At 45.7% G+C, this 27,722-nt stretch overlaps 2 protein-coding genes across 4 annotated transcripts; both read right to left on the bottom strand.

Annotated features, from left to right (window-relative positions):
• Positions 1-873: 873 nt before the first annotated feature.
• slc45a4b (solute carrier family 45 member 4b) lies at positions 874-18,637 on the bottom strand. Of its 3 annotated transcripts, XM_055903955.1 has the most exons (8): positions 18,283-18,637; positions 15,726-16,371; positions 12,432-12,620; positions 11,971-12,150; positions 10,231-11,393; positions 8,908-9,007; positions 4,727-4,938; positions 874-4,272 (listed from the first exon to the last, which is right to left on the bottom strand). In XM_055903955.1, exons 2-8 carry the CDS (start codon positions 15,961-15,963, stop codon positions 3,886-3,888), a joined length of 2,469 nt encoding a protein of 822 aa, XP_055759930.1. In that variant the 5' UTR covers positions 15,964-16,371; positions 18,283-18,637; the 3' UTR covers positions 874-3,885. The 3 variants fall into 3 exon arrangements, with proteins under 3 accessions (XP_055759930.1, XP_055759932.1, XP_055759931.1); XM_055903957.1 differs by lacking the exons at positions 15,726-16,371; positions 18,283-18,637 and adding an exon at positions 15,576-15,719; XM_055903956.1 differs by lacking the exons at positions 15,726-16,371; positions 18,283-18,637 and adding an exon at positions 15,476-15,569.
• Positions 18,638-19,228: 591 nt separating this feature from the next.
• Positions 19,229-20,940, bottom strand: gpr20 (G protein-coupled receptor 20). Its single transcript, XM_055903959.1, has one exon. It carries the CDS (start codon positions 20,921-20,923, stop codon positions 19,823-19,825), a length of 1,101 nt encoding a protein of 366 aa, XP_055759934.1. The 5' UTR covers positions 20,924-20,940; the 3' UTR covers positions 19,229-19,822.
• Between the last annotated feature and the right edge of the window lie 6,782 nt (positions 20,941-27,722).

The following is a 27,722-nucleotide window of genomic DNA, read 5'->3' as shown; positions in this document are numbered from 1 at the left end:
ATCAGGGTCAGCAGGTTAGTTGTTAACAGGGTCAGCAGGTTAGTTAACAGGGTCAGCAGGTTAGTTGTTATCAGGGTCAGCAGGTTAGTTGTTATCAGGGTCAGCAGGTTAGTTGTTAACAGGGTTAGCAGGTTAGTTAACAGGGTCAGCAGGTTAGTTGTTATCAGGGTCAGCAGGTTAGTTGTTAACAGGATCAGCAGGTTAGTTATCAGGGTCAGCAGCAGGGTCAGCAGCAGAAGGGAATATAACATTTCCACTTTGACAAAATCATTGCTCGACTTTGAATCCAAAATGTTGAGATAATTTATATTATAAAGATTGATACTTGAGTGTGACCAATTTAATTTCTAATTTGCACACATTCCCAAACTAAAACTATTCACAACCAGTTAGACATTTATATTTTCCCCATTACAACCAAACCTCAAATTACAGCAGTTGACAAGAAAACTTTACCAAAAAGTTCATTTTCCCACTTTCTAGCGCCAGATGTTTCTGCTGGCTGTGATGATGAATCCTCTTCATTTGAGAACACCTCCAAAACGCTTTGCAACAGGACACTTTTTTATTGGATAAATTCAGGTAGGTCCGTCCCCGTTTCAGCCCCTTTACTTCCATTTGGTTCCTAGTGAATACAACCCTGGCTATCTACCACCTCACGTAGGTGGAACAACTCCTAAACCCAACACTCTGGGCTTGGGAACACCTTCTAGGCCCACACAGCTCATTAGATGTACATGCCCCGTAGGACTCTAGTCAAAAGTAGCACACTACATAGAGAATAGGGTGCCGTTTGGGACTTAATCTCTATATAGATTTCTCAACCGATTTGCATGAATGTTCTGCCAGATAAATAATGACACACACACTGTCCTCTCTTAAAGTTCTTAAAGTTTATTGTGCAGCTTTGCAGTTGTTAAATGTAAAAACATACAGAGCAATATCCTTTCTTATACGTTACCCTGTGGAACAGATGGTTCAGAACAGAGGGCTACTCACTGTAGCACAGTACAGTGTAGGGTTTCTTCAATGCTGGATGGGCCCAAAGGCATCTTATGATCATAGACCATTTTTAATGACTAGTTGTAGTATGAAATGTAGTATTCTTCCATGCAGCATACTATAATCGAGGTTTACAACATTTTCCCTTTTCAAAATATTGATATGTGTTAGAATGTAAGCATCATCACTTCAGGATTTGATTATCTTAAGGCTGATAACGTTTCTCCAACTCTGTCATGTAAACAGTAGGCTATAGGCCACTCAACCTAGTAAATGGCAAATAAGACCTACAAAAAGGAATGTCCTGAATGGTTCTTTGGACTTTTGGTGTAACCTGGACATCATATTGTCTGTGCTGTATAATAGCCCTGAGTGTTTTCATGATATACATGTCAATAGACAGAAGAAAGAGAGTTAGTGAAGGGTGTTTATAACAGGGAATGTAACTGACTGACCCTGAACTGGATCCTCTGTGGCATACTGAGGTCACAGTAAGAGACCGACTCCTATATTGTTCTGAACTGGATCCTCTGTGGCTGCAGCATCTTTAGTGAGGTCACAGTAAGAGAGACTCCTATATTGTTTTGAACTGGATCCTCTGTGGCTGCAGCATCTTTAATGAGGTCATAGTAACAGAGACTCCTATACTGTTCTGAATTGGATCCTCTGTGGCTGCAGCATCTTTAGTGAGGTCACAGTAAGAGAGACTCCTATACTGTTCTGAACTGGATCCTCTGTGGCTGCAGCATCTTTAATGAGGTCATAGTAACAGAGACTCCTATACTGCTCTGAACTGGATCCTCTGTGGCTGCAGCATCTTTAATGAGGTCATAGTAAGAGAGACTCCTATATTGTTTTGAACTGGATCCTCTGTGGCTGCAGCATCTTTAGTGCGGTCATAGTAAGAGAGACTCCTATACTGTTTTGAACTGGAACCTCTGTGGCTGCAGCATCTTTAGTGAGGTCACAGTAAGAGACCGACTCCTATATTGTTCTGAACTGGATCCTCTGTGGCTGCAGCATCTTTAGTGAGGTCACAGTAACAGAGACTCCTATATTGTTTTGAACTGGATCCTCTGTGGCTGCAGCATCTTTAGTGAGGTCATAGTAAGAGAGACTCCTATACTGTTTTGAACTGGAACCTCTGTGGCTGCAGCATCTTTAGTGAGGTCATAGTAAGAGAGACTCCTATATTGTTTTGAACTGGATCCTCTGTGGCTGCAGCATCTTTAGTGCGGTCATAGTAAGAGAGACTCCTATACTGTTTTGAACTGGAACCTCTGTGGCTGCAGCATCTTTAGTGAGGTCACAGTAACAGAGACTCCTATATTGTTTTGAACTGGATCCTCTGTGGCTGCAGCATCTTTAGTGAGGTCATAGTAAGAGAGACTCCTATATTGTTTTGAACTGGAACCTCTGTGGCTGCAGCATCTTTAGTGAGGTCATAGTAAGAGAGACTCCTGAACTGGATCCTCTGTGGCTGCAGCATCTTTAGTGAGGTCATAGTAACAGAGACTCCTATACTGTTCTGAATTGGATCCTCTGTGGCTGCAGCATCTTTAGTGAGGTCACAGTAACATAGGGACTCCTATACTGTTCTGAACTGGATCCTCTGTGGCTGCAGCATCTTTAATGAGGTCATAGTAACAGAGACTCCTATACTGTTCTGAACTGGATCCTCTGTGGCTGCAGCATCTTTAGTGAGGTCATAGTAAGAGAGACTCCTATACTGTTCTGAACTGGATCCTCTGTGGCTGCAGCATCTTTAATGAGGTCATAGTAAGAGAGACTCCTATACTGTTCTGAACTGGATCTTCTGTGGCTGCAGCATCTTTAGTGAGGTCACAGTAACATAGGGACTCCTATAGCATTCCGTCTGTGGGGAAACTAAGTTTGCTCTAAAAAAGTTGATCGGTCACTCAAACCATTTTGTACAATCACAAAATAATATCAATAAAACATGTTCTCAATTTAGAAATGGATTGAAAATATTCACGTGCAGTCTAAACAACCATCTACAGAAAAAGTCCAAATCACGTTTAAGAAAGAGAGTCCCGCATTAGATCCCATGAGTAAAGAAGAGAGTCCAGCATTAGATCCCATGAGTAAATAAGAGAGCCCAGCATTAGATCCCATGAGTAAAAAAAGAGAGCCCAGCATTAGATCCCATGAGTAAAAAAAGAGAGCCCAGCATTAGATACCATGAGTAAAAAAAGAGAGCCCAGCATTAGATCCCATGAGTAAAAAAAAGAGTCCCGTATTAGATCCCATGAGTAAAGAAGAGAGTCCAGCATTAGATCCCATGAGTAAATAAGAGAGCCCAGCATTAGATCCCATGAGTAAAAAAAGAGAGTCCAGCATTAGATCCCATGAGTAAAAAAAGAGAGTCCAGCATTAGATCCCATGAGTAAAGAAGAGAGTCCAGCATTAGATCCCATGAGTAAAGAAGAGAGTCCAGCATTAGATCCTGTGTATGAGGTGGATACGGAGTCTGATATTGCTTCCTGCAGGCCTTTCAAACTGTGAATGAGTCCCAAATGGCACCCTATTCCCTATTTAGTGCACTTCATTTGACCAGAGCCTTATGGACCCAGGTAAAACGTGCACTATAAAAGGGAGTAGGGTGCTATTTGGGACGCATGTCAGTGAGACCACAAACATTAGAACCCCACGAGGAAAAGAAAAACAGCCATATGTCAAGAAATGCACAACGTGTATATTGGAACAGTCCATCCCACTGGAACTCATGTGACTAGTGAGTGTTAAGGTTTGGTCACTGTCTTTCTCCACTAGATATCTGTGCAGATTAAAGGAGACAAAGAGAGGAAGCCACTTTATGACTATTGAGATGCAGTATTTTGTCCTTGCCCCTCTTCTTCTTTGTTAAATAGTGGACTCATAGTTTGTCGTGCTGCTGCTGCCCTTAGGTGACGTTTTGAGAAGGACTACTGGCTCCTGCATACTGCTACCACTAGGGCCTGCTTCTGGGGCCACCAGGGCCGGAGCCCCATCCTCTCCATACCCCTCCTGGTCCTGCGTAGTGGTGGGAGTGGAGGAGTCTGGGTAGATGACCAGGAAGGTGGCGGTGAGGAAGCCCAGGAAGGAGCCTCCAGAGGCCATCATTGGGATGACCCGCACGCTGCCCACCACGTCCACCACCGTGCTCAGCGCAGACGCCACCAGGATCTGGGCAATATACACCTGGCACGACAGTATGGCACAGTCAATGCCGAAGCCTCGTCGCGACTTCCCCGGACTGTGGTGGATGTACTGCGGTAAAGACAGTGGGATTTCTTTTTACTAATCTCTCACATCAGTCCAAAGATTGGAACTAGGTAATAGCCTAACTCAATTATCATCACATTGGCCTAGAATGAGCAACATCATATCCATATAAAGTCATTTTTATTAACAATATGACCAGTTTGAAAGTGTACATCCAGCTAATTTTACAACTGTGGGAAACATGGGAGTCAACATGTGCCAGCATCCCCGTGGAACACTTGACCCCTTGCAAAGTCCATAGCCCCACATATTGAGGTTGTTCTGAGGGCAAAGGGTGGGGGGGGGGGGCTGCAACTCAATATTAGGAAGGTGTTCCTAATGTTTTGTGCACTCAGTGTATAGTGTGTGTGGGGGGGTGCAACTCAATATTAGGAAGTTGTTCCTAATGTTTTGTGCACTCAGTGTATAGTGATCTATGGCATTCCACAGTGATCCTCACCTGCTTGTTCTCGTGGTACTGGCCCAGCAGAGCGTAGGGGCAGTAGGAGATACTCATGGAGATGATGCCCATGGTGCTGATCATCACCATGGCAACGTAGACGTTAGGGTAGATGGCCATGACGGCGGTTCCCAGAGAGAAGCTCAGAGTACCCAGGATGTAGATGACCTTAATGCTCAGGTCGTAGTTGTCCAGGTACTTCTGGAGCACAGCTGTCAACAAATACAACATACGCAACATTATTGAGTTGGCACAAATGAGTTGCATTAACTAGCATGTACTTAGTACTCACTATACTGGTTGTGAGTCAAGTCCTCACTCTTTGATATACACGTTGCTGTCCACACTGTGTACACGTTGCTGTCCACACTGTGTACACGTTGCTGTCCACACTGTGTACACGTTGCTGTCCACACTGTGTACACGTTGCTGTCCACACTGTCCACACGTTGCTGTCCACACTGTGTACACGTTGCTGTCCACACGTTGCTGTCCACACGTTGCTGTCCACACTGTGTACACGTTGCTGTCCACACTGTGTACACGTTGCTGTCCACACTGTGTACACGTTGCTGTCCACACTGTGTACACGTTGCTGTCCACACACGTTGCTGTCCACACGTTGCTGTCCACACTGTGTACACACGTTGCTGTCCACACTGTGTACACACGTTGCTGTCCACACGTTGCTGTCCACACTGTGTACACGTTGCTTGTCCACACGTTGCTGTCCACACGTTGCTGTCCACACTGTGTACACGTTGCTTGTCCACACGTTGCTGTCCACACGTTGCTGTCCACACTGTGTACACGTTGCTTGTCCACACGTTGCTGTCCACACGTTGCTGTCCACACGTTGCTGTCCACACGTTGCTGTCCACACTGTGTACACGTTGCTGTCCACACACGTTGCTGTCCACACGTTGCTGTCCACACTGTGTACACACGTTGCTGTCCACACTGTGTACACACGTTGCTGTCCACACGTTGCTGTCCACACTGTGTACACGTTGCTTGTCCACACGTTGCTGTCCACACGTTGCTGTCCACACTGTGTACACGTTGCTTGTCCACACGTTGCTGTCCACACGTTGCTGTCCACACGTTGCTGTCCACACGTTGCTGTCCACACGTTGCTGTCCACACGTTGCTGTCCACACGTTGCTGTCCACACTGTGTACACACGTTGCTGTCCACACTGTGTACACACGTTGCTGTCCACACTGTGTACACACGTTGCTGTCCACACTGTGTACACACGTTGCTGTCCACACTGTGTACACACGTTGCTGTCCACACTGTGTACACACGTTGCTGTCCACACTGTGTACACACGTTGCTGTCCACACTGTGTACACACGTTGCTGTCCACACTGTGTACACACGTTGCTGTCCACACTGTGTACACACGTTGCTGTCCACACTGTGTACACACGTTGCTGTCCACACTGTGTACACACGTTGCTGTCCACACTGTGTACACGTTGCTGTCCACACTGTCCACACGTTGCTGTCCACACGTTGCTGTCCACACTGTGTACACGTTGCTGCCCACACTGTGTACACGTTGCTGTCCACACTGTGTACACGTTGCTGTCCACACTGTGTACACGTTGCTGTCCACACTGTGTACACGTTGCTGTCCACGTTGCTGTCCACACGTTGCTGTCCACGTTGCTGTCCACACGTTGCTGTCCACACGTTGCTGTCCACACGTTGCTGTCCACACGTTGCTGTCCACACTGTGTACACGTTGCTGTCCACACTGTGTACACACGTTGCTGTCCACACTGTCCACACTGTCCACACGTTGCTGTCCACACTGTCCACACGTTGCTGTCCACACGTTGCTGTCCACACTGTGTACACACGTTGCTGTCCACACTGTGTACACACGTTGCTGTCCACACTGTGTACACACGTTGCTGTCCACACTGTGTACACACGTTGCTGTCCACACTGTGTACACACGTTGCTGTCCACACACGTTGCTGTCCACACACGTTGCTGTCCACACACGTTGCTGTCCACACACGTTGCTGTCCACACACGTTGCTGTCCACACGTTGCTGTCCACACGTTGCTGTCCACACGTTGCTGTCCACACGTTGCTGTCCACACGTTGCTGTCCACACGTTGCTGTCCACACGTTGCTGTCTACACGTTGCTGTCCACACTGTGTACACGTTGCTGTCCACACTGTGTACACGTTGCTGTCCACACTGTGTACACGTTGCTGTCCACACTGTGTACACGTTGCTGTCCACACTGTGTACACGTTGCTGTCCACACTGTGTACACGTTGCTGTCCACACTGTGTACACGTTGCTGTCCACACTGTGTACACGTTGCTGTCCACACTGTGTACACGTTGCTGTCCACACTGTGTACACGTTGCTGTCCACACTGTGTACACGTTGCTGTCCACACTGTGTACACGTTGCTGTCCACACTGTGTACACGTTGCTGTCCACACTGTGTACACGTTGCTGTCCACACTGTGTACACGTTGCTGTCCACACTGTGTACACGTTGCTGTCCACACTGTGTACACGTTGCTGTCCACACTGTGTACACGTTGCTGTCCACACTGTGTACACGTTGCTGTCCACACTGTGTACACGTTGCTGTCCACACTGTGTACACGTTGCTGTCCACACTGTGTACACGTTGCTGTCCACACTGTGTACACGTTGCTGTCCACACTGTGTACACGTTGCTGTCCACACTGTGTACACGTTGCTGTCCACACTGTGTACACGTTGCTGTCCACACTGTGTACACGTTGCTGTCCACACTGTGTACACGTTGCTGTCCACACTGTGTACACGTTGCTGTCCACACTGTGTACACGTTGCTGTCCACACTGTGTACACGTTGCTGTCCACACTGTGTACACGTTGCTGTCCACACTGTGTACACGTTGCTGTCCACACTGTGTACACGTTGCTGTCCACACTGTGTACACGTTGCTGTCCACACTGTGTACACGTTGCTGTCCACACTGTGTACACGTTGCTGTCCACACTGTGTACACGTTGCTGTCCACACTGTGTACACGTTGCTGTCCACACTGTGTACACGTTGCTGTCCACACTGTGTACACGTTGCTGTCCACACTGTGTACACGTTGCTGTCCACACTGTGTACACGTTGCTGTCCACACTGTGTACACGTTGCTGTCCACACTGTGTACACGTTGCTGTCCACACTGTGTACACGTTGCTGTCCACACTGTGTACACGTTGCTGTCCACACTGTGTACACGTTGCTGTCCACACTGTGTACACGTTGCTGTCCACACTGTGTACACGTTGCTGTCCACACTGTGTACACGTTGCTGTCCACACTGTGTACACGTTGCTGTCCACACTGTGTACACGTTGCTGTCCACACTGTGTACACGTTGCTGTCCACACTGTGTACACGTTGCTGTCCACACTGTGTACACGTTGCTGTCCACACTGTGTACACGTTGCTGTCCACACTGTGTACACGTTGCTGTCCACACTGTGTACACGTTGCTGTCCACACTGTGTACACGTTGCTGTCCACACTGTGTACACGTTGCTGTCCACACTGTGTACACGTTGCTGTCCACACTGTGTACACGTTGCTGTCCACACTGTGTACACGTTGCTGTCCACACTGTGTACACGTTGCTGTCCACACTGTGTACACGTTGCTGTCCACACTGTGTACACGTTGCTGTCCACACTGTGTACACGTTGCTGTCCACACTGTGTACACGTTGCTGTCCACACTGTGTACACGTTGCTGTCCACACTGTGTACACGTTGCTGTCCACACTGTGTACACGTTGCTGTCCACACTGTGTACACGTTGCTGTCCACACTGTGTACACGTTGCTGTCCACACGTTGCTGTCCACACTGTGTACACGTTGCTGTCCACACGTTGCTGTCCACACTGTGTACACGTTGCTGTCCACACGTTGCTGTACACGTTGCTGTCCACACGTTGCTGTCCACACTGTGTACACGTTGCTGTCCACACTGTACACGTTGCTGTCCACACTGTACACGTTGCTGTCCACACTGTACACGTTGCTGTCCACACTGTACACGTTGCTGTCCACACTGTACACGTTGCTGTCCACGTTGCTGTCCACACTGTCCACGTTGCTGTCCACACTGTATTTCTCTAAGGAGTAGGACCTACCTGAGCAGACTGCAGCGGTAGCAGCATAGACAACCAGTCCCCAGCAGCCCATCTGGACTCCTTTATGGTAGTGCTGCAGTTCAGTGGAGTTAGCAGGAGCCTAGATAGAGAAGACAGAAGTACAGAAAGTCCAGAAACTCCTAAAGCAATTTGCACCACAGAATTGTGCATATTATCAGATTTAACATTTTGTCCCATTAAAAACATTACATTGGCATTTAAAATAACTTGAGCCCTTATCAGTAGACCTAGTGATTCTCAGAGGGTTCCTCGTCCTGCAGAGGAGAAACAGAGACCTAGTGATTCTCAGAGGGTTCCCTGTCCTGCAGAGGAGAAACAGAGACCTAGTGATTCTCAGAGGGTTCCCCGTCCTGCAGAGAGGGGACAGAGACCTAGTGATTCTCAGAGGGTTCCCCGTCCTACAGAGGAGAAACAGAGACCTAGTGATTCTCAGAGGGTTCCCTGTCCTGCAGAGGAGAAACAGAGACCTAGTGATTCTCAGAGGGTTCCCTGTCCTGCAGAGAGGGGACAAAGACCTAGTGATTCTCAGAGGGTTCCCTGTCCTGCAGAGGGGGGACAAAGACCTAGTGATTCTCAGAGGGTTCCCTGTCCTGCAGAGGGGGGACAGAGACCTAGTGATTCTCAGAGGGTTCCCTGTCCTGCAGAGGGGGGACAAAGACCTAGTGATTCTCAGAGGGTTCCCTGTCCTGCAGAGGGGGGACAAAGACCTAGTGATTCTCAGAGGGTTCCCTGTCCTGCAGAGAGGGGACAAAGACCTAGTGATTCTCAGAGGGTTCCCTGTCCTGCAGAGGGGGGACAAAGACCTAGTGATTCTCAGAGGGTTCCCTGTCCTGCAGAGAGGGGACAAAGACCTAGTGATTCTCAGAGGGTTCCCCGTCCTACAGAGGAGAAACAGAGACCTAGTGATTCTCAGAGGGTTCCCTGTCCTGCAGAGGAGAAACAGAGACCTAGTGATTCTCAGAGGGTTCCCTGTCCTGCAGAGGGGGGACAGAGACCTAGTGATTCTCAGAGGGTTCCCTGTCCTGCAGAGAGGGGACAGAGACCTAGTGATTCTCAGAGGGTTCCCTGTCCTGCAGAGGAGAAACAGAGACCTAGTGATTCTCAGAGGGTTCCCTGTCCTGCAGAGGGGGGACAGAGAATATGAAAGAAGAGTAGTAAGAGAAGGAAAACAGGAACAGTAGATTATTGAGGAAAGATGGACAAATAAAAGAAGAGTTCTCATTCTCTTACTGAAATAAACTACAAACTATAATGAACTACAATAAACAATGAATTACAATGGAGGACTGGACAGGTTCTTACTGTGGGTTCTCCATCATAGATGACCTGTCCCATGAAGTCTGTGTAGAAGACTGCCTCAGCGATGATGGAGAACCAGGTGAGGAGATGACAGACGCAGAGCCTCAGCAGCTGGGGGGGCATCTTCAGCATGGACAGCCACAGCAGCTTGACCGTGCTGCCCTCCTCGTCCCCGTCGTCACTCTCAGAGTCACTGCTGGACAGTGTGGTGCTGCTCTGCTGGAGCTCCCTCCTCTGCTGCCGCCGCTGCATGTGCTCGTAGATGTCGTTCATGCTCTGCGAGGTCTTGATGCGGAGGTTGGCGCCGGCCGGATTGCCCATGGTGTTTCTGCGGTGGCGGTATCGTGCTGAACCCACACGGCCATAGTAAGAGAATGTAAATGACGGCTGGCGGTAGAAGGTGTGGGGGAAGCGGCGTGCCCCGGCAGTGGCGCTGGTGTTGGACGGCCTCAGGCCTGGCATACGGCCCTGGCTGTTGGCCCCGTGGGCCGTGTGGTTGGAGGGGACGGCCGGGACCACTGAGGCCCCGTTGAGGCACTTGGCTCCCTGGTTGGTCTGGTTGTTGAGCAACATGTGCTCCCTGCTGTAGTAGGGGGAGGGGTCCTGGTGGAAGAGGGGCAGCTGGCGGTCTGCCTGAGCCTCGGGCTGGGGGACTTCCTGGTCCTGGATGCCCCATCCACTGTAGTGTCTCTGAGGGGTGCCAGGGTAGAAATCTTGGGGGTAGTCCTGAAAGATGGAGGGCTCAATGTCTGCCAGGAAATGACCGTCCTGGTCCAGGTCTGAGTCCAGCTCGATGGTGGCGTCAGGCATGGCCAGCACCGAGTCGCTCTTACTCCTCACCCTGTCCACATTGATGAAGAGCTCTCTCTCTGACTGGGTGTCCTCCTCTCCTATAACATCCAGCTGAGGTATACTACGAGGCCCCGCCAAGCCCCCCTTCAGTTTCCCTGAGGAGGACAGGCTATCGGAGTCTCCCTCTCCCGGAGTGTCACCACGAGCCTCAAAACTCTCCTCCTTGATACTGAACATGTGTAGAATCACAGATATGGTGAAGATGACGGCAGCAAACACAAACAGGATCTGCTCCTGGGACTTGAAGGCCGTGCCCAGGATGGTGCTGGTCCAGTCCAAGCCACCCAGCACGTAGCCAACCGCTCCTCCCAGCCCTGCCAAATACACAATGTCAAAACAATGTTAGAGTTAGCCATTTTATGAGTTGTTCGGTGCTCAAAATACCGATGATAAAGGAGTTTCCTTATGTTTTTGTTTATTCCCCTCAGGGAATCATCACGTGAGCAACCGTGACCAATAAAAGTAAAGATTGTATTTGTTTAGAGGGGGCGCCATGTGACCTCACATTCCAAACATGTAGCTCCACCAATCATACACACCGGCTTCAACATGAAATCACATTAAAACTGAATCAAGACATGACTGATAGCTCTCTTAACGTAACATTGAGCAATAATAACTGTTAGAGTGGATTTGGCATTCACCCCCCCAGTTACATAGAGATCAAGTGTCTTAGTGTCCTCTCCTCCTGTCCTCTCCCTGCCTCCTCCTAACATCAGATGAAGTGCAGAAAGAGGACAGGATATGAGGAGAGGAAATGTAATTGTAGGGTTTTTAAATTCTCTTCTTGCTTCCCTCCCGAATGTTTGAGGAGGTGAGGAGGAGAGGACACAAGGAATCAAGGACAGACTATTGAGAAGGAGCCAATACAACTACGGCAGCATAGTGTACCTGCAGAGAAGGCATGTATGTTGAGGGCCATGTCCTGCTCCTCTGTGTCGGCTACATCCAACAGGTAGGCTCTGATAGGCCCATCTGAGGCGTCTGCACTGAAGTCCAGTAGAACCACACCCAGCACGGTCAGCACTATCCCAATGGGCTGCCTGCTGGGAACGTCCCCAAGGGCTAATCCTAGAGCACACAGAATAATGCATTCTATTTATTTAGCATAGCGCTTTCATTAAAGAATCATTTTACAATACAGAAAACATGAGCTTCTAAGGGAGTTTCAGATTTCCAATACATGATGATTAAATAGTGCCCATTCCCTTTATAGTGCACTACTTTTGACCACAGCCCACAGGACTCTATGGCTCTGGTCTAAAGTAGTGAACTTTATAAGGAATAGGGTTCCATTTGGAACTCAGACAGTTTTGAGGGAGGTACTAAGTACCAATGGGTACTAGGCTCACCTAGGAGGGACCCATTGAGAAATAGAGAAACGCCCAGTAACACCCCCACACAGAGTGCCAGGATGAAGGGTCTCCTGCGGCCCCATTTCAGGGTGCAGCGGTCGCTGGCTGAGCCAATGAGAGGGGTGAGGATGAGGCCCAGGATGGGACTTAGAAACCATGTCAGGCTGTAGTACTGCTTTGGAAGTCCTGAGAAAAACAACAGAAAAACAACTTCAATCAACATGCTTAAGTCTTTGGCCACAGAGAGACTGATCACAGATTGAATCGTATTAGCATTCATCAAATATTAGTTTGTCAAAAGTTCAACTATTACAACATCTTTTGCCCGCAGCCTAAAGGGCGTTCTTTACAGAACCACAGCTTTTAGTCAACAACGCTGAATCACATTCTAGTCATTCCATAGTCACTAGCAGGTTTGGTGAGGCATAGATCAAATCTGGCTGTGTCAGGTGAGGTGAAAGGAGGTTTGTGGGTGGCTGGAACCATCTCAATGTACCACGCTCCACTCTGATGTACTGTAGACCTTGGCTTGGAACTAGGCTGTTTTACTGAGCTTTATACTGCTGATGCTCTACTTCAGTAGTCCTACACATTAATCAACAGTCACTGTACATCTCCCACTAGAATGTGTGTTAGAGATAAAAGGAAAAGAAGTGGATGTGTTTCTACAAGCCGGTTGTTCATTAACCTAGATAAGAGCCCTCACGCAAGACACAACTTGCTGCAAGAACTATGGAAACAAACTGACAATCTTCATCTCTGTGATACTTCTCTCTGTAGGAACGCTACAATGATATAGGCCTCACGTAGCTATGGCAACAACAGAACAGACAGTGAAACTGGAAACACAATAAATGGCAGCTTTCCATCCTCTTTCAAATGCCAGGTAGTGCACGTTAGAATGTGTTCAGAAAGGGTTAAAAGAGTAGCCTGTTGGTTTATGGAGTGGAATGCCCTGAATGTGACCTAGTCTGTTGCTCAGTCTGAGCACTAAAATGGTTATTGAAATGTCACTGGCTTCTGGACAGATTTTTATAACCCTCTCAGAAAATCAACAAGATATGAGAAGCTGGCATCAAGTCAGATCATCCTTCTCAGAAATACCAAGGAATAGTAGTTAAACATAGACTATACATTAGGGGCCGTAATGAATGACTGGGACTAGGTTATACTCAAGGGAATAGTGGGAAATGTCACCAAGACTTAACCCTCTACACTGGTGGGAATTGGCCTATATGGATAGGGCTAAATTGAAATGTTTCTTACAGAAAAAATATGAAAAGCATATGCATAACTATTGTAGCAACTGAAAGGGAAGAGTTTATAGATCACGAGTTTGTAGAAAATTAGTAGACCAAAAGGTGAGTACACAACAGTTCAGCTGGCACAAGACTGAATTCAACCATTCCACTGTTGATTTTAGATTTACTCTACTTTTTCGTCACAGTTGTTGATAACGAAATATACTCTGGATACATTCAGTAACATAATAATATTCCTGGACATTGTGGGGTGGGTGCAACATAAGGGTCTAACTGGTGTCTCCTAGTGGACACAAACCTCTCCAAAGTGAGCACAGTTCCTAAGACATTTCAATGTACTTTTATGACTCAAAGAAGAGTCTTGAACTCTCCTAGCTGTGCCGTTGTGGAACTAAAGCAAGCACACTTGTAGTTGTTTAGTTTGGGACACAACCCGGCATCCACCGACATCACACAATTACTGTTGTTATTTACACAATCCAAAAAACGGTCCATTATAAACCGCAATATGGGTCAGGCGGGCATGATTTTAAAGCTTGTTCTATTGCCATCATGACTAAGTTATCAAACAGGATCTTACAGCGCTAGGCTTTCACAAGGCAATACAGAGGAACATAGTCATTTAGGTGTGTAGAAAGAAGTCCTAAGTGCATTCAGGTGCTTGTTCCGCACAATAAACAGACTCCTTCTGTTCAGAACCACCAGGGTCTGACCACGTCACCTTGTAACTGTACATCACACATAGTGATCACAAACGTTGATACTGTACATGACATGAGGTTTATGATATGGAGATGTGAAGTGCACATTTGGACTCACAGGCGTTTGGCTGGCTTGTATGACATCAAAGCGGTATTTAGTATAATCCTCAACGTCTCATCTTTCAAATACATCGAGTCATCTTCATTTGCAGCATATCCCTCACCCAGACAACAAAGAATTTGCAAAAGTTGACCAATTAGGAGTAGTGATGGGTGCTCAAGTTCAGAACGACTGGTGGGTCAAAACCAATGCAGAGCCAGAACTCTGACATGTTAGAGTACAGCCACTGCGTTCCAATTGTAGGCGCTTATTAGTGCCCAAATCTGCCATTTTCAACCAGTATACGGGCACAAGTTTAAAGGGTTACAAAAACAAACTTTTACTTCACCACTATTTCAAAACATTATGTGCACTCACATGTTTGCTTCTGTTATGACAGTCCTGAAGGGGCAGATTTAGATAAGCCTGTGTTATCCAATACTAGCTCATTTGTAGCTAACCCTTTGCTGTGTGACAATGTCTGCCTACAATGTTCCTCATACATTGAAAGAAATGTGCAGCATGCTGTGTAGATAAAGATACACCTAGAGACCCTCTATCCATGTACCCTAAACTGTACATAGGAGTTACATCACACAGATGGAGAGTTTGGCAAATCCATTTACGACAAAATTGTTCCCGGCGGGAAAACAGGTTGACTGAAATGTGCAGACTCGCACATTCTCACCATACCTACAAAGCTCTGTGGAAGACATTGTTCCATTCTGCATTGGTGGCAAACCTAGTAACCGCCCCGGTCTGTTATGCTGCCTGTGCACAGTGTGCAGATAGTTAACTAACACCACATAACTCCCAGTCCTTATGATGGAGGAAACCGAACAGAGACTGGGTCGGGACCAATCTTTGGTAACCATTTGGCAAACAATTATCCAAAAGGGTAAAATACACATATGAAATGCCTTAGTTGTAACTCCACTACCATTTTTTTGTCAACCAACACCCTCCATTGGTACCGACCTATTTGCAGTAAGACTAGTGTGACCAGGACCATCTCCATTGGTACCGACCTATTTGCAGTAAGACTAGTGTGACCAGGACCATCTCCATTGGTACCGACCTATTTGCAGTAAGACTGGTGTGACCAGGACTGTCTCCATTGGTACCGACCTATTTGCAGTAAGACTGGTGTGACCAGGACTGTCTCCATTGGTACCAACCTATTTGCAGTAAGACTGGTGTGACCAGGACTGTCTCCATTGGTACCGACCTATTTGCAGTAAGACTGGTGTAACCAGGGCTGTCTCCATGGCGTAGCAGAACTCTCGTCCGAACATGACAGCACCATGCATGACCCACTTGCGCAGGGGAATACGTTCCCCACCAGCACCCTCACCCAGAGACCCATCAGGACTCTCCTCATCCCTCTCACTGCTCTGCTTCTTCACTGGCATCGCCACCACATCCTGACATGGCAAAACAGTCAAGTCAGCCTTCTGGGGGACCATGGTCGTCGGCTCGTATGGAGAGAGAAGTTATGACTGTCCCCTGAAGCCTTAATGTAGTTTACGGTCCTGTCCGCTCTGATGCAACTGTCCTTCCCTTTATGGTCAATCAGAGGACTACTATCAAAACAGCAGCACTATATATGAAGGGACAAATCCTGGTTTTCTTTAGTTCTTTCGAGGCACTTTTGACAGCAATTCATAAGGTTCCGTGGCAAAATGCGGCTTTGTAAGAGATTGGCTCTCTTCACTGCTGGTTGCTGCACTGAATCCAAACCCATAGAAAGTGGCATTCAGATAGAGCTCATTTGATGATGTCTGTAGAGGGGAGGCTGAACAGGGTGAGGGAGACGGGGGCCGGCGGAGGTGGACAACGTTCCTCTCTAGAGCCCCATGGAGTGACTCATTCATCTGTAGAGGGGACAGACAGACAGAGTCAGACAGACAGCATGAGTGTTAGTATGTTAACCCATAGTCAATAATGCCGTTATAACCAATAAACATTTTAATGTTACGGACTCTGGATAGGCCGATAAAGGCTAGTATTATGACAGTTTAGGCCCATTTTATATTTCAAATGTCAGCAGTACAAATACAATAAGGGCATTAGTAGCTAGTTGGGTAAAGTTGAATGATGCACGTTCAGCTGGGATGCTGCCGAATAGATACGCCGAGCTGCTGCTGTAATCAGACCTATTACCATAAATGTACACCTGCAATTAGGCTAAAGTACTGAGTCACCCCATTGAGCTGTAGGAGAAAGTTCCTCAGATTGGAGGAAGGAAACTCCATCCACGCAATCAAGTCTTGAAAACACAAGAACTCAGCCACTGCGTGAACATGGGTGAACCAGCTGTCCTGTAGGAGTTTCAGCAGCTGTGAGATGAAAGACTAGTGTAGGCCTAGAAAGATAGATGTGCATTATGGACAATACAGGCTAAAATACACGTAGCACAACCGTGTTGTTAGGCATGAGTCAGGATCGAGGCAAAGATGAACGGAGCAAAGTACAGAGAGATCCTTGATGAAAAGCTGCTCCAGAGCGCTCAGGACCTCAGACTGGGGCGAAGGTTCACCTTCCAACAGGACAACGACCATAAGCACTGCGCTGTTTGCGCTGTTCTGTGAAGGGAGTAGTACACAGCGAATATCCTTCATTTCTCAGAACAAGAATAGACTGACGAGTTTCAGATGAAAGTTATTTGTGTCTGGCCATTTTGAGTCTGTAATCGAACCCACACATGCTGATGCTCCAAATACCCAACTAGTCTAAAGAAGGACAGTTTTATTGCTTCTTTAATCAGAACAGTTTTCAGCTGTGCTAACATAATTGCAAAAGGGTTTTCTAACGATCAATTAGCCTTTTAAAATTATAAACTTGGATGCTCCGGTACAGAGCATGCAGGAGCCTGTCGAGCACGGTTCTCTCGGAGTACACAGGAGGTGGGGCAACACCATGTGCTAACTAGCACACTGTGTTGCCCCAGCCTCCCGCACTAGTGGGGGGCAACCAGTGGACTGTCCTTCGCCCCCGCCTGTCAGGCATTGTTTTCCGGTAGTTCTGTTAATGATGAGGGCAGGCAGGAGCGAAGGACACTGCCTACCGGTGTCGCAGAACACCTGCCCGGTACACAGGAGACAAAAAACGTATAATACTTTCATTTACCTTTTGGGGGGTTCTAGAAGGAACCCAATGGGATGCTCGAGGGGGCGTTCCTACAGATTCAGTAATGCCCATATGCAGGAACGCCCCCTTAACGCGGGCTGCAGTTGCACACTATAGGTTGGGACCGTTATTTTACACCTCAATGGTTGGGATACGTTTTAGACAGGACTGTCTCAAGATGCTGACTGGCTGGTTCTTTTATCTCAGAAGTAAGAAATAAGTATTTATCATCAATAACTTGCTAAATTAGCGAACGTTACAGAAGCTAGCCAAGTTTGCAAGCTAAAGAGCTAACTAACTTCCTCAGTCTGTAACGTTAGCTAACTATGCTATCAAACTGTTCTGGCATGAGTTACCGGTATATTATTGGTGTCACTATCCCCATATCTAACGTCAAAGCCCGCTACAATATAGACCATCTCTGCTATTAACGTTGGTGTGTAGTAGACTGTACAAGCTGTCACGAACGCTAATGATACAACGGACAGGTGTGTTCACATGATCAGACGGTAGCTAACTAGCTAGTTAACGTTAGCTTAGAAGCTAGCTAGGTAGCTACGGTATTTTAGCTAGCTATGATGAATGTAACCCGTAGATAACCAGCTAACCTGGGATGGGCTACCGAATGCTGATAAAGATACACAAATCGAATATACCTGATCCCCTTTCCAATGTAAAGAAGTATTCACGTTCCTTAGTCGTCGGTGTGCCCGAGTAGCCTCAGTTTGCTAGCTGTTTCAACACGCTGATGCCCAGTCCAATGACAAAATGCATTGCCCAATCTCATTAATTGCCACGGTAAAAAAGCAGTACCTACTGACATCACTAAAATCCATGACCAATTGTTCTAATTCTATCCAATGGGAGGCAAGCTTGGATGCTATTCAACAAATGTACACAACATTCAGTAGCATTTTTTTTGTCCTGTGATAATTGTAACAAACATAATAATAATTCAGTGGATTTATATAGCGCGTTTCTACGGTTACTCAAAGCGCTTTATATAGTAAAGGTCAAACTCATCTCATCCACCACCAATGTGCAGCACCCACCTGGGTGATGCATGGCGACCATTTTTGTGCCAGAACGCTCACCACAATCAGGTGGAGAGGTGAGTTATATTATGCCAATTAGGAATGAGGGAGGTGATTAGATGGCCATGATGGAATGGGACCAGGTTGGGAATTTAGTTATTTATAATAAAAAAAATATATGTTTTACCTTTATTTAACTAGGCAAGTCAGTTAAGAACAAATTCTTATTTTAAATGACGGCCTAGGAACAGTGGGTTAACTGCCTTGTTCAGGGGCAGAACAAATTATTTGTTTTATCTTGTCAGCTCAGGGATTTGAACTTGCAACCTTTCAGTTACTGTTCCAACGCTCTAACCACTAGGCTAACACCCCTACTCTTACAATAAGTGCCATGGGATTTTTTATGACCACAGAGAGTCAGGACAACCGTTTAATGTCCCAGCCGAAACAAGGCACCCTACACAGTGCAATAAATATCCCCTTCACTGCCCTGGGGCAGAGTGAAGAGTGCACACCACTGGCCCTCCAACAGTAATAAAAACGAAATGAGTTCATGCTATGAAATCAATAAGGTTTTGTATGTTTTATTCTATATGTTTCTGGACAATTGGTTTGGTAATATTTGCCAGTAATATAAGCTTTACATAAAACCAGTTTTTGAGAAGGCTGACGATAAATATGTATTGTGACAACAATGTCACACATTAATCTACAGAAGCTGTCTATCATATATTTCTATTTGTTTCCATAGCAATGCAGTAGAATATTACTTGTCTATTTTGTCAGAGGTTCATACGATCTAGGATCAGAGTAAACAAATACTCCTCAGATGATAATTGTACAGTAGAAATAAATCATGCAGGAGCAGCTGGTATAACAGCTGCAATGAACACATTATAGGTCGTATTCGGTGTCAATGCCCTCCATCGTGACTGGTGTAGGCCAACACAGGAGAAATAACGTTTCTTGTCCGAAAATGTCTTCAAGTACTTAATTCTCCAAGCCAACAATAGGCTACAATAATATAAGCAGGAAAGCATTTTCTCAAATGGGAGAATAGCCTACTGTAGTATGTCAATTGCACTCCAGAGTCTCACAGCAATAGAATTCCATCTCTCACTGAACACTGAACATCCCATTCCTCAATCTTCCCATCCCTTTCTCATTCTAACGCTATGTGGTTCCCATGCTGGGGAGAGGAGGAGGACAGGACGTTCATCATCACACTGTGAGTGATAGCCGTGACAGTCCCCGAGCCCTTGGAGCTATTCTGCATGCTGATGATGTTCCCACTGGTCTGCTCCAGCTCTGCCTCCGCCTTGCGGAAGAAGCCACTCATGCTGGACTGGAAGTTGTTGGTGACGAAGCAGTAGACGATGGGGTCCATGCAGCTGTTCAGGCTGCTGAGGGTGACAGTGACGTGGTAGACAATGACGTGGTGGGGCATGTCGGGGTAGAAGTACACCAGCACCTGCCTGACGTGGAACGGGGTGAAGCAGATGGTGAAGATGACCAGGACAGTGGTGAGGAGCTGCACGGCCCGCACGCGCCTCTCTCTGCTCTGCTGCATCAGACTGGAGTTGGACAGGGCACACATGATGCGCACGGTGAACACCACGATGACGACCAAGGGGAGGAAGAACTCGAAGACGGTCAGGACGAAGAGCTTGGAGACGCAGCAGCCCGCGTGTCGGAACGCCGTGGTGAGGAAGGAGTAGGTGACCACGATAGCGAAGAGCCAGATGAAAATGCACACCCCCTTGGCCACGTTAGGGTTCCTCCACTTCCTAGAGGCCTCAACCTGTACAATGGCCAGGTATCTGTCCACGCATATACTGGTGAGGAAGAGGATGCTGCAGTACATGTTGACAAAGTAGCTGAATATATGCACGTAGGAGCAGTTGAGGCACTTTCCTCCACTGTAGTAGAGAATGATACGTGTGGGCAGGGAGAGGTTAACCAGTAGGTCTGTGACAGCCAGATTGATGGTGTAGATGACTGAGGTGGTCTTGGGCTTGGTGCGGAAGCAGAACACGTACAGGGCCAGGGTGTTGAGAACCATTCCCACCATGAAGATGAGTGTGTTGACCACCACCAGACAGATCCACAGGCTGTAGAAGTCATTGTAGAGACCCTCGTCTAGATGGGCCAGGCGGTGCATGTACGGCTCTCTGCTCACATTGGTGTTGCCGGCGGAGGTCGCCATGGGCATTACTGTTGAGGTAGAGTTATCCAGTGACATCCCAGTGTAGGCAGGCTCCATGGTTCTGTGGTTGGCCCCGCGGCCTGAAAAAAACAAAAAAACAATATGGAGTTTAGTGGGTTCACTTTGCAGATCAACACAACTAGCCCACACCTATTTACCATGGCATTTTTAGTTGAGGAATTCTGAACCATACACTGAATATTATGGAAAACATTCTTGGAAATCTAAACATAAACCAATATCGTAATCATGTTGTAATGATGTTTAGATGGTGTGATATTCTCTAAAGACTGAAGACTGCATCTACAAAACATTCATGAACAAAACATCAGCACCCTGTGGACACAATTATATTCCCATCATTGTTGTTGTATTACTTGATGAGGCGATCTAAATAAATACTCTAACTTGATACTGGATGGGAAAAGTCTGTCGGACATTATAAAGCCAATTCCATTGGATCATGCGGACGTCAGTGTGTATGCAGTCCAGGGTTGCGTCCCAAATTGCACCCTATTCCTTATATAGTGCTGTGGTTTTGACCAAAATCCTTGCCAGAAGTAGTGCACTATATAGGAAATAGGGTGCCATTTGAGACACAACTCAGATAAAGTAACCATGTATGTTTGTATGTACATATCAGGGAGGGAGATCTTTCCTGAGGATCTAGAGTCTCATGAGAACAGGCATCCTCTGTTACCTAAACACTTATTCAACTTTGACCTGGGCCCTGGACTCTAGCCACCAATGTCACTACTTCTCCACCATCCACTCCCATTGTGGTACAGTCACAGTGTTTGTTTCTGTTGGCATCAACCCAATTAATGAGCCAATTACAAGGGCATCTGAGCTATTCCATTCATTTCAAGTGTTTATTTACAAACTAGAAATCCATTCGTTTTCTCAGACATGGGAATCAGAGACGGGTGTAATTTATTTGTATATTTAACAGTGAAGGTGGGCTTTTAGACAGAAAAATAAGCAAACGTATGCTACATAATATACACTAGCAACAGGAACAGGACTGACAGAGGAAATACAGCTGTATAGAGAATGGCAAATGATTCATATTATTCAGTTTTCTGTCAAAGTGAACTTCTTCAAAGAGAATCAGCACAGAGAGCAACAGAGAGTAGAACAGATGCTATGATTTCAAGAGGTCAGACATCATTCTTGTGGGGCTTTTGGTATTTGCAGTGTCTTCATAGAATTTTTTTGTCCTCCTTTTTTTGAGATTGGGACCTTATGAAAGAAACCAACATATCCCCTTTAAAGGGATATCCGTCACGCCTGCTCCCGCTCTCCCTCGAGCGCCAGGCTGCCCAGGATTACGCACTCCTGCCACCATCATTACGCACAGCTGCTTCCCTGGTCACGAGCATCAGCGATTCATTGGACTCAATCACCTGTGTTGTTACCTCCCTTATACTGTCTGTTTCTCAGCTTCGTTCCCTGCTTCTGCATTCATTGTCGTTTGTCTTCGTATTACCCGGTTCTGACGCTGTTCCTGTCATGTTCCATGTCTGTGCAAGATTAAATGTTCACTCCCCGTACCTGCTTCTCTACTCCAGCGTCGGTTCTTACAGATATCATGCAATAAATATTACTTTTAAACAAACCCACCTATTTCGACATCTGACCTCTCTACAAGGTCAAAAGTAAGTCTAAATTAGTGTCATTGTATACAAGACAATACGTTGTAGACAATCCCCTGTATTAAGTACCTGTTGTGAAGAGCTGCTTAGTCTCACTTTGTATAACACCAAGTAGATTGTAGTGTGTTTGGAATAGTCGGACACAACACACACACAGATAGATGGCCTCTGTATCCTCAATCCCCTTCCCACAGCCTGCGATTAACCATATTAGGGCAGAGAGGATAGACGAGGGACTGGCAAAGCAGGGAGATCGTGGGGAAGTCAACTGAGTGGAAAGGAACAGAAACAGCCAGGCTGCTCAGGCGTGTTAACTTAGAGCAGAAACTGACTGATCACACTGACATCTGGAATTATTTAAAGAAATTCTCACCAGCTATGTGATGTACACTGAGTATACACCCCCCCCCCCCCCCCCCCCCCCTTTGCCCTCAGGAAAGCCTCAATTCGTCAGGGCATGGACTCTACAAGGTGTCAAAAGCATTCCACAGGGATGCTGGCCCATGTTGACTCCAATGCTTCCCACAGTTGTGTTAAGTTGGCTGGATGTCCTTTGGGTGGTGGACCATTCTTGATACATACAGGAAACTGTTGAGCATGAAAAACCCAGCAGCGTTACAATTCTTGAAACAAACCGGTGTGCCTGGCACCTACTACCATACCCTGTTCAAAGGCACTTAAATATTTTGTCTTGTGTATACAGTTGCCCATTCACCTTCTGAATGGCACACATACACAATCCATGTCTCAATTGTCTTAAGTCTTAAAAATCCTTCTTTAACCTGTCTCCTCCCCTTCATCTACACTGATTGAAGTGGATTTAACAGGTGACATCAATAAGGGATCATAGCTTTCATTTAGATTCACCTGGTCAGTCTATGTCATGGAAAGACCAGGTGTTCTTAATGTTTTGTATACTCAATGTATACGGTGCATTCGGAAAGTATTCAGACCCTTTGACTTTTTCCAAATGTTATGTTACAGCCTAATTATAAAATGGATTAAATCTTCTTCTTTTTTTCTCATCAATCTACACACAATACCCCATAATGACAAAGCAAAAACAGGTTTTTGAAAATGTATTAAAAATAGCAAAACTGAAATATCACATTTACAGAAGTATTCAGACCCTTTACTCAGTACTTTGTTGAAGCACCTTTGGCAGCGATTACAGCCTCAAGTCTTCTTGGGTATGATGCTACAAGCTTGGCACATCTGTATTTGATCTCTGCAGATCCTCTCAAGCTCTGGCAGGTTGGATGGGAAGCGTCGCTGCACATATATTTTCAGGTTTCTCCAGAGATGTTAGATCAGGTTCAAGTCCGGGCTCTGGCTGGGCCACTTAAGGACATTCAGAGGCTTGTCCCGAAGCTACTCCTGTGTTGTCTTGGCTGTGTGCTTAGGGTTGTTGTCCTGTTGGAAGGTGAACCTTCACCCCAGTCTGAGTTCCTGAGCGCTCTGGAGCAGGTTTTCATCAAGGATCCTTCTATGCTTTGCTCCATTCATCTTTCCCTCGATCCTGACTAGTCTGCCAGTCCCTGCCGCTGAAAAACATCCCCACAGCATGATGCTGCCACCACCATGCTTCACCGTAAGGATATAACAGATGTATGCCTTTCCAAATGTATGCCTTTCCAAATCATGTCCAATCAATTGAATTTACCACAGGTGGACTCCAATCAAGTTGTAGAAACATCTCAAGGATGATCAATGGAAACAGGATGCACCTGAGCTCAATTTCGAGTCTCATAGCAAAGGGTCTGAATACTTATGTAAATAAGGTATTTCTGTTTTTCATTATTAATACATGTTCGTACATTTAAAAAAAATCTGTTTTTGCTTTGTCATTATGGGGTATTGTGTGTAGATTGATGAGGCAAAACATTTATTTAATCCATTTTAGAATAAGGCTGTAACTTAACAAAATGTGGAAAAAGTCAAGGGGTCTGAATAGTTTCCGAATGCACTGTATATATATATGCATCATAGCGAGTTAATATTTGACTACTACATTTTCATTGAAGAACAATTTAGAACATCCCAGATAATGAGTATAACATGCTCAGTTGAGGGCATAATTAAATGAATAATGTAATTTATCAAAAGCAACGAGAGCAATGTGGCCACAGGCTGCCTACAGCACATTGTAAAGAGACATGCAAAAAATACATGGGATTGAATGACTTTTAATTTCAATATCCCTGCATATTATTCAGTTCACAAGGCCAAGTTAATCATCATTAGTAGGAACATGTGTTACAGAGGGTGTAATTTACAGGAAATTTGATATTAAACGGCTCTCTGCGGAGATTACAGAGATAAATGGTTTCTTGCTCTGCCAGTTACAACACATTCATTCACAAACTTCTGCTGACAATTCTCTCACACTGTGCTTCCAGCCTCAGCAACAACTCCCAAGTTGATAAACCACAAATGTAAAAGTGAAGTATTGTTGCTATTTGAAAAACAAACAATAGTAAAATCAAAAACAACATATATATTGCAGTCTGATATTTCACCTCAAAGTGACACAAACAGACATGTTTTAAATTGAACCTTTATTTAACTCGGCAAGTCAGTTAACAAATTCTTATTTACAATGACGGCGTACCAGGGAACAGTGGGTTAACTGCCTTGTTCAGGGGCAGAACGGCAGATTTTTACCTTGTCAGCTCAGGGATTCCATCCAGCAACCTTTCGGTTACTGGCACCACGCTCTAACCACTAGGCTACCTGCCGCCCCAAGGCCTATAGTAGATACAGTAGATATGTCTACAAACAACAATTTATTAAAATGACTTGTAAAAAACATTGATTCAGCCAGTGTGTTCCCAGTGGCAAGAATATAAGAAATGATTAAGCTATGATAGTGACTTTATAAGATGATCAGAGGACTGCCTTTTAACTTAAAGGGACAGTGCAGTTAAACCGGATTTTTCTGTTTTTTTAAATAATATTTCAACACAGTAACCAGTTTTCCGTCTAACCTTTTTATGCGAGTATGCACAATATATTATATACAGTATATATCATTTGTTTCCTACACCCACACGATCAGACAGATCATTTATATCGCCAAAAGAGGCTCAGGGAACTAAATGACAAGAAATATATTTTGGAATTATTTTATTAAATAAACACACACACAGGGACTTATTAGACTTACAGTAATGAATACTTTAAAAGTTCAAAGGATGTCATGTCCTGATATAGAGACAGCAAACTAAGTTCAGTCAGGGATCCCAACAGATCAGAAAAACATTGTACAAATAAATATCCCTGTGTGAGTTCTGAACATGTCTTGTTTCAGGCAGGATGTAGCATCACATGGGTGAGATCCCACGATGTAGCCTAATCTACATAAACACCATATAAGGCAATAGCCCCTAACCATTTTCAAGTGTCAGTAACAAGCAGAGTTTGTTACCTAAAGTGAATCTTACTAAGTGTTGCAAAAAACATCCATCATCATCTGTCAACAATATTGCACTGATACGTCTCAGTCAGAAAGAACTCACATCTTTTCCAAGAAAAAAAACAACAAAAAAAACATCCCTACTTACCTCAACGCCTAGAGAAGAGTGAGGAGATCAATAAATCTGTTGGCCAGTTTGAGGTTACGTCTTGGTCCCCTTGAGGTTAGTAGAGAGACCAGGGCCTCCTCAGTCCAGAACCTCACTGCCCCTACAGCTTCCTAGTTTATGCCTCTACTGTGTCAACGCCCCATTTCACTGTTTACCTCTGGTCCTCTGCTCCCCAGCATATGGCTCTGCACTCTTCCCATATCTAAACATTTAAAAGGAAAGCCCACAGTTCTGTCTCTCTGTGCCTTCGCCTCCCTGTCTGCTCTTCCGCTCAGCATCACACTAACTAATCCTGTCCCCGGTCTTTTAGCTGAGGATACTTAGAGAGGAAGTCTTCCTAAGTTTACATGAACTGTGACATCACTAAGCAAGGACTCTCTGTACCACAGACTGTTTCCTCAATGGCACCCAGTTCCATTTATAGTGCACTACTTTTGACCAGGGGGCACTATAGTGTGCTATAAAGGGAATAGGGTGCCATTCGGGAAGCGAATACAGTCTTGTGGAATATCCCGAAATGTATTCTTGTGAGACTGAAAAGGGCAACAGTAACTGGCAATTGGTTAGTCTTTTTCACAACAGCTGATTTCAGAGGTTTCATACAAATGAGAAAAATCAAGTGACATCCTCCTATAACAGTCATGAGGCACATATGACTGCATTTCAACCCAAGATTTGGGATCTCTTTAAAACACACATTCCATTATTTACATCAATACAAACATTAAGTTAGCAAGGACAACCAAAGTGAATCATAACAAAGAGAATTTGAAGTGAGAAGTTAGTTTGATGATTCCACTTGACACTTCTAGACTGGAAAACATCATTTCAGAACAGTACCACTCAGGGACAGACTGGGGCACACCGGTCCTTTTTTCCCTCGAGGCCTCAATTATTAGCCAGAATATTAATAATAATTAGGCGGAAAAAGCCCAATTCAGACAGGCCCACCAGGCTAAAGATGGACGACCCATCTGGCATTTGCCAGAACTGTCCTATGGCCAGTCTGTCTCTGGTACTAGCTAAGTAATGACCCATGAGTGAACCTCTTCTAGACACATTCATCTTCCAGAATGAGTCTCAATTTTTTCCACATTTCCTGTTAGGGACCTCATTTCTCTTGCACTGTCAGTACTCTGTTATCACACAAAAAGTATTGATGTTCAGCCGAATGAGCTGAAAAGTCTATTGTTGTGAGCTGTGCTTACTCATTTTGAGGTATCAAATCAGTTGCATTATTGAAACTGTCAAAATAATGTATTTACTAAAGTATTATGTAACAACATGCTAATACAACATTGTTACTAGTTTAATTACAGTGTTATTACACAGGTATAATAGCAACACAAGTGTTACCTATCTTCCAAGGGTGTTTTACTATGAACTGTCTGTGGGCATTGGAGGCCACCAGCCTAATGCAGTCCTAGTCAACTCTCCTCGGCCCAGCCTCCTAAACATTGTGTCACCATGACAAAGCCCAGGGAGCCGTGTTTCACTGAACGGTCCCTCCTGAAAACGAGCAGAAATGCGCCAAACACAGCACATCGCCCCCCACTACCAAAATGGGACCCCTACTCTGCTGGACCTGAGTTAAGGTGTACATACTGGACTGTATTT

Source organism: Salvelinus fontinalis, chromosome 38, assembly GCF_029448725.1.
Source record: "Salvelinus fontinalis isolate EN_2023a chromosome 38, ASM2944872v1, whole genome shotgun sequence".
NCBI lineage: Eukaryota > Metazoa > Chordata > Actinopteri > Salmoniformes > Salmonidae > Salvelinus > Salvelinus fontinalis.
This window is presented reverse-complemented; position numbering and strand designations above follow the sequence as displayed.

Coding starts and splice junctions, on each gene's coding strand:
- slc45a4b (XM_055903955.1), bottom strand. CDS start 15,963: ATGGTCCCCCAGAAGGCTGACTTGACTGTTTTGCCATGTCAGGATGTG. Junction 9,008..10,230: donor TCTATGATGGAGAACCCACA/GTAAGAACCTGT, acceptor TTCTCTATCTAG/GCTCCTGCTAACTCCACTGA. Junction 4,939..8,907: donor TACCGCTGCAGTCTGCTCAG/GTAGGTCCTACT, acceptor ATTTGTTGACAG/CTGTGCTCCAGAAGTACCTG.
- gpr20 (XM_055903959.1), bottom strand. CDS start 20,923: ATGGAGCCTGCCTACACTGGGATGTCACTGGATAACTCTACCTCAACA.